Source organism: Dryobates pubescens, chromosome 17, assembly GCF_014839835.1.
Source record: "Dryobates pubescens isolate bDryPub1 chromosome 17, bDryPub1.pri, whole genome shotgun sequence".
Taxonomy (NCBI): Eukaryota; Metazoa; Chordata; class Aves; order Piciformes; family Picidae; genus Dryobates; species Dryobates pubescens.
In genome coordinates, this window is record NC_071628.1 from 21348195 (window position 1) to 21354884 (window position 6690).

General features: G+C 61.6%; 1 protein-coding gene across 1 annotated transcript; it reads right to left on the reverse strand.

Annotated features, from left to right (window-relative positions):
- Nucleotides 1–316: 316 nt before the first annotated feature.
- ULK3 (unc-51 like kinase 3) lies at nucleotides 317–5721 on the reverse strand. Its single transcript, XM_054169164.1, has 16 exons — nucleotides 5603–5721; nucleotides 4796–4936; nucleotides 4484–4604; nucleotides 4055–4159; nucleotides 3821–3964; nucleotides 3643–3725; nucleotides 3380–3535; nucleotides 3190–3295; nucleotides 3018–3058; nucleotides 2793–2895; nucleotides 2605–2669; nucleotides 2405–2483; nucleotides 2286–2326; nucleotides 1694–1741; nucleotides 1562–1616; nucleotides 317–1350 (listed from the first exon to the last, which is right to left on the reverse strand). The coding sequence occupies exons 1-16, from the start codon at nucleotides 5702–5704 to the stop codon at nucleotides 1334–1336; spliced, it is 1407 nt and encodes a 468-aa protein (XP_054025139.1). The 5' UTR covers nucleotides 5705–5721; the 3' UTR covers nucleotides 317–1333.
- Between the last annotated feature and the right edge of the window lie 969 nt (nucleotides 5722–6690).

Below are 6690 nucleotides of genomic sequence, written 5' to 3' on the forward strand. Positions count from 1 at the left end.
TGTTTTACACAGAGAGAGAGAGAGAGAAGCGGGGGGGGGGGGGTGGAAAACAGATCTGAAGGGAAAACAAGGTCAAAGCTTGCTTTAGCTGCCTTGTGTCCCCAGGGCATACTGGGACATAGGGCATTCCCAGCCCCCACCAGAAGGAGAAGAGGGAACCCCCTCAGCTCCCCTCTTAGACAGGACAGAGATGAGAGGTCTCCAGTCCCCCTTGATGGCTCCAGGCACCCCAGGCTGACTGTTGGTGCTGAGAGCTTGGCTGGAGACCCTTCCTGGGTCTTAAACCACCAAGCCAAGACTGGAGTGATTGCAGAAACCCAAGTGTTTATTAAAGACAATAAATTACATTCCCTTGCTATCCAGTAGAGATTGAGACAAGCCCCATGCTTTGCAGGATAGGTGGCCCTCCCCAGCCTGGCTCAGAGTGCTGTAGGGCTGGGGTGCCCCTGGGAACCCAGCTGGGATGTCCAGGGTGTCAGAGCCCTGAGGAGCAGAGCAGGCAGGGTGCTGGGGCTCTGCCTGGGGGGAGGTATTGCCCTTTGCAGCCTTGTGACTGTCCCTGAAGGTGATTGATTCCTGCCCCTCTCTTTCACTCGATGACCCATGGAGGAGGACACACAACCCATTCGTCCCCGCTGAGCACTGGGAACACCTCATGACACAAATGAGGACTGCAGTCACCACCCACCAGGCTCCGGAGTAGGCAGAGTTAGGAAGCAAAAGCCTCAGCCCTGATGGTCCAGCAGCAAGAGGGAGGAGTACAGCTGGGCTGGGCCAGTGCAGATGGGTGCTGGAGGCTTGCCCAGCAGTGATGGGTGCCCAGAGGTAGTTGCTGGGTGAGAAAGGCACAGCGAGGGAAGGCGCAAGCAGCGTCCCCAACCCCCTGCCTGCTGCCGTCACCAACAGCCTGCAGCTGCCGTGGGTCTGTGCAAAGGCTCCCCCAGAGTCTGGGAGGTGGCAGAAATGTCCAGTTGAAAAGGCAAGAGACGTACGAGGCTGGCAGGGCGCACGTTCTGCCGAAGCCTGGTGCCAGGATAAAAATACCCAGGCTGGCACAGCCAGCGCAGGGAATTAGAGTGGAATAACCTGGCCGGCGCCGGCAGCGAGGGCTGCAGACGGCCGGGAAAGGAGTCGATGCCAGCCCCCAGGGAGAGAGGCAGATGGCCCTGTGGACCCACCCATGGGACCCTCCAGAGTGGGAGCCCAAGGGCAATGCCCCCCTAAGGCAGTTACTCCAATAGGGTGGGGATGAGAGCCTCGTCCTTCCTCCGGCCTGCCCCTGGCATCTCTCTGTGTGGCGGCGAGCAGCATCCCGACAGCCAGCTGCTGGGCATCACTGCAAGGTACAGGCTGTGCCAGAGGGCACACAGCGCTGTTACTTGGTTGCACACACCACTGCCACCCCACCTGGGTATGCTCCCAAGAATGGATGACCCCATGCTGGAGGCAGAGGAAGGGATATGGGGTCAGGATTACCCACGGGCAGGGCTATCCCCCACCGCAGGAGCACAGCCCTGAGGCCCTTTGATGGGGACAAAGCAGGACAGAGATGGGGACTCACTGCTCCGGACGGGCTCTGCCAGTGCCTCCTTGCCCATGGACTGTGCTTCCCGCATCTGCCAGGGAAGAGGATCGTTTTCCAGCCTGACAACCCCACCTGGCACGCTCCAGAGCCCCCTCCAAGAAGCCATACCTTGATCTGATCTTTCAGGTACTCGGCTCGGGCCATCAAGGTCTGGATCTGGTGGAGAGAGCAGAAAGTCTCCTCAAAGCCATAGAATCATAGAGTTGTTAGGGTTGGAAGGGACCTGAAGGATCAGCCAGTTCCAAACCCCCTGCCATGGGCAGGGACACCTCACACTACAGCAGGTTGCTCACAGCCACATCCAGCCTGGCCTTCAAAATCTCCAGGCATGAGGCTTCCACCACCTCCCTGGGCAACCTATGCCAGTGTCTCACCACCCTCATGGGGAAGAACTTCTTCCTAACATCCAATCTGAATCTACCCATTTCTAGTTTTGTTCCATTCCCCCCAGTCCTATCACTCCCTGACACCCTCAGAAGTCCCTCCCCAGCCTTCTTGTAGGCCGCTCCCTTCAGATCCTGGAAGGCCAAAATAAGGTCTCCTTGGAGTCTTCTCTTCTCCAAACTGAATAGCCCCAATTCTCTCAGTCTGTCCACACAGGAGAGGAGCTCCAGACCTCTGACCATCTTTGTGGCCCTTCTCTGGACATGTTCCAGCCATGCCACGGGGGACATGCTGCTGCCCCAGGGCTGGCACTCACCTCAGCGTGGAGCAGCTCCCGTCGCCTCCCCACAGGCTCCGCTGTGGAGGGAAGAGGGGATCAGCACCGTGTGCAGGACGTGCCCCTGCTGTGCATCACTCACCACAATCCCAACCCACCAGCTAGGAGTAGTAGCAGCTCCCCCAGGCTCTGCTGGTAGAGCTCCAGGGTGTCACCATCGTCTTTGCCCTCCTCTTCCTGCAAGAGAGCACAAGGGCTGGGCTGCAGCTGGGGGATGCATTCCGGCTCTCTCCCCACCAGGGTTTGCTCTTTCCCCTTCCTCTCAAGGGGAGAGAGGACCCCCAAACCCATGGCTCACCTTAGCAATGGCAGCAGAAGCCATTTCCAGTGCAGCACACAGTCGAGGCTTGTCCTTGGCCATCTCTGTAAGGGGACATTGAACTGAGGAGCACCTTGCACAGGAGGGCCCTTCAGCCCAAAACCCCACCAGGTTCTCTTTTCCTGTTCCACCAACACCAGAGAGGGGGGGTCCCCAAATCCCAGTACCTTTCAGGAGCTCTCTGGCTGGGTTCCCTTGCTGCAGGAGGTTCTTGCTGCTGGAGGTGACCAATGCCTTCAGCTCCTCTGCTCGGGAGATGTATTGCCCCACCTGCACACAGCATGGGGTGGGTGAGGGGACCCTCGCCATGGGGGACAGAGGATGGGGGTGCATCTTGCCAAGCTAAGCTAGGGGGATGCTGTTGCCCACCTCCCTAGGGATCTGGGGCTCACCTTGGCCCGGATGGCTTCTTTGCGGCGAGCGTCACTTTCATCTGCGAGGGGAGAGCAACACAACGCTGCTGGGGGTGGGCTGCAAATTGGCCTCCCCTGGGGGGCTGCCCAATCCCCTGCATAGTAAGGCAGCACCATCCAGGGTTCCCATAGGCCCCTGGGGTGCACTCACAGTGCAGAGCTGGCACAAAATGCTCCAGGGCTTTACAGTAGAGGGAGAGGGCAGCTGAAGCATCCCCCTCCTGATCCTTCTTCACTGCCTCCACCACCAGGTCAGTCTGGGGGAGATGAAGGGGAGCTCAGGGGCTCAGGGCTGGGCCCCACACTGTCTCCTGGGTCCAGCCCCCCAGCACCCCACTCACCGCCTTGCGGAGGCTCTCGGGGCCAGGGACGTGCTCCATATCCACGAACGGGTGGGCAAAGAAGCCCTCGAAGGAGATGCGCTTCACAGGGTCCCTCTCCAGCAGCTGTCCCAGCAGATCTCGGCACTCCGGGGACAGCCGGGGCCGGCTGGGCAGCTGGGGCAGGATGGGGATGAGCCCACCGGCCCCACTGCAGTCCCAGCACAGGGGCAGGCTTCAAGAAGCCACCCACCTCCATCCCACCCCACCCCATCCCACCTTACCTCCACAGCCCGGTCACTGTGGATCTTCTCCTCCAGCTCGGCGAAGGAGCGGGAGGCAAAGGGAGGCTTCCCGAATAGCGCTTCTGCAGGGAGGGAAAAGGAGAGGTGGGGGGAGATGGAGAGGGGGAGTCCACCCCCTGGCCAAGCTCTGGGGTGGGGATTAAAAGCCAAAGCCCACCGTAAAGGATGACTCCCACCGACCAGAGGTCCACCCGGGCATCGTACTGCTGGCGGCAGACCATCTCGGGGGCCATGTAGAGCAGGGAGCCCCGCAGGACGTGCTTCTCATCCCACGGAGACATGTACTGGGCAAACCCAAAATCTGGGGGGCAGAAGGCGAGCACAGCTCCTGGGATGGGCTGGGGGAGAAGGAATGGCCACCCTCAGCCCCGCCACGGAGACCTGCCCCGACCTGCCAGCTTCAGCTGGGGGTTCTCCGGGGCGCTCAGGAGGATGTTCTGCGGTTTGAGGTCCAGGTGGGAGATGTTGCGGTCGTGAAGGAACTGGAGGGCGCAGGCTGGGCAGGGCAAAAGCAGAAGAGAAAAGGGCTTCAAGATGTGCCAGGGGAGGCTCAGGTTGGGTGTTAGGAAAAGTTTCTTCACTGAAAGAGTTCTCAGGCATTGGCACAGGCAGCCCAGGGAGGTGGTGGAGTCACCATCCCTGGAGGCGTTTAAAGGACGCACGGATGGGGCGCCGAGGGACACGGTGTGGTGGCAGTGACTTAGCAGGGGCAGTGAGATTGTGAGCTCTAGGTGGACTTGATGATCTCAAAGGCTCCTTCCAACCTTCACCAGCTCTAAGATTTTATGGGGCAAGGGGCGACAGGGCAGGGTGGCCTTACCAAGCTGCTGCAGGAAGATGCGCGCCACCTTCTCGGGGAGGATCCTGCGCATGCGGATGAAGCGGGACAGGTCCCCCCCAGCACAGAACTCCATGATCAGGTAGATGTGCTCACTGTCCCACTGCGAGGGCAAGAGGACCCACTCATGCCCAGCCCGTTGTATATGCCACCCACTAGCGTCTGCCGGGACCGGTTTGCCCAGCTGCTGGCACACAGCCCCACGTGTACACCCTTGGCGAGCCAGGACAGCCCCCAGGACTCACACCAGGCTGGTGCTGGCTCAGTGCCCCCCCCCAGAAGCCCCAGCCCCACCTGGAAGTCCTTGAGCTCCACGATGTGTGGGTGGCGAATGGCCTTCAGGATCTCAATCTCTGTCAGCAGGTTCTCCACCGACGCTCGGTTGAGGCTCCTCTTGCTGACACACTTGATGGCCACCACCTCACGGGTGTCCCTCTGCCAAGGGGAGCCAAGCCTAGAGCACCCCCATACCCCATGGGGAGCCAACCCTACAGCCCCCCAGCATCCCACAGGAAGCCAACCTAGAGTCACCCAGTACCCCATGAGAAGCTAAATCTAGAGGCCCCCCACCCCCAACCCCTCCACCCAACCAGCCACCTTGGGGGGCCCTTTCCCAGCCTGCTGGGGGGATACCAGGGAGTGAGGAGGCCCTGGAAAAGGGGGTGTCAGGTAGCAGGCTGGGGGCAGCAGGTCCCATAGAGGGGCTATAGGGATAGGCTGTGAAAAGGGTAGGGGGGGTCCCACGGGAGGAGGGCACAGACAGTGCAGGAGCTTCAGAGGAGAAGGGCCCGGACTGGGGGGGGTCCCATGGGAGAAGAGCACAAGTTAGAGAGAAGGGGTGTCCCACGGGAAGAGGGCACGGATGAGAGCGTGTGTGTGGAGTGTCCCACGGAAGGAGGGCACGGATTACACGGGGCGGGAGGGCGAAGTCCCACGGGAGGAGGACGCGGACAGTGCAGGCGCTCCACGGGGGAAGGGCACGGATTAGGGGGGTCCCACGGGAAGAGGGCACGGATCAGAGCGTGTGCGTGGAGAGTGTCCCACGGGAGGAGGGCACGGACTGGGGGGGGTTCCCACGGGAGAAGGACCCCACGGCCCTACCTTCCTGTAGGCTTTATAGACGGTGGCGTAGGTACCGGAGCCGAGACGCTCGGTGAGGATGAACCCATCGAGGCGCGGCGGGGCCCAGCCGGCCCCCGCCATGCCCGGTCCCGGTGCCGGTCCCGCCGCCGGTCCCGGCCCCGGCCGCGCTTCCGCCTTCCCAGCGCTCCCCGGCCCTGGCCCCGCCCCGGCCCCGCCCCCGCCGGCAGGAGGGGGAGGGGAGCGGGGGCCGTGTTTGGGCTCATTTACATCTTATCATTAATTAGGTGGTTGGGGTTGGGTTTTTTCCACATCAGAAGGTCAGAGAGCAGCTGCCGCCGGAGGGCGACGCAGCCCTTTCTGGCTGAAGAGTTTGGGAAGGCGCCAGGCAGCCCACCCGCGACCCCCACCATTGGCAGCACAAAACGTAGCCCTCCTCCCGTGGGGACCCCCCCACCCCGTATTCCGTGTTTTCTCGTGGGACCCCTCCCCATAATCTGTGCCTTCCTACCGTAGAAACCTCCCCCCCCCAGTCTGTGCCCTCCTCCCGTGCCCCCCTTCCCCTCCCCCGTTTACACAGCCCCCCCATAAAAAAGACCATCCTTATTGCCCCTCTCTGGGACCTGCTGCCCCCAATCCATGACCTCCCCCCTCCCCCGGGGTTCTTCACCCCCTGCAATCCTCCCCCAGCCTCGGATGGGACAGCAGCAAAGTCAGGGCTCCAAGCAAAAGCCCTTCCAGCGCCCCCAGCCACATAGCACTTAGTGGGGGGCTGTCCCCCTGCTGCCCTGCACCCTCAACTCTTATCCAAAGGGAGATCCCAGCCGGGACACAGATTTCCAAGCTAAAGAGAAATCAAACTGGCTGAAAGACGTCGGAGGAGGAAGAGAGGAAGGAGGTGCTCTCAAGGTTAGCTGCAGAAGGACAGAGCAGGCACCACGTGGTGGTCCAGCTGATGTCTTCAATGCCACCGCTTGGGAAGAGCAGAGCTGGAAGAGCCAAACCCCCATTTCCCCCCCCGCCCCCTTCTCCTGGTGTAAGGCTGTGTGAAGACTCAGCCCCTCGCTGCTCTCAGGGCCATGAATGGGCACAGGAGCCCCGAGGGCGTT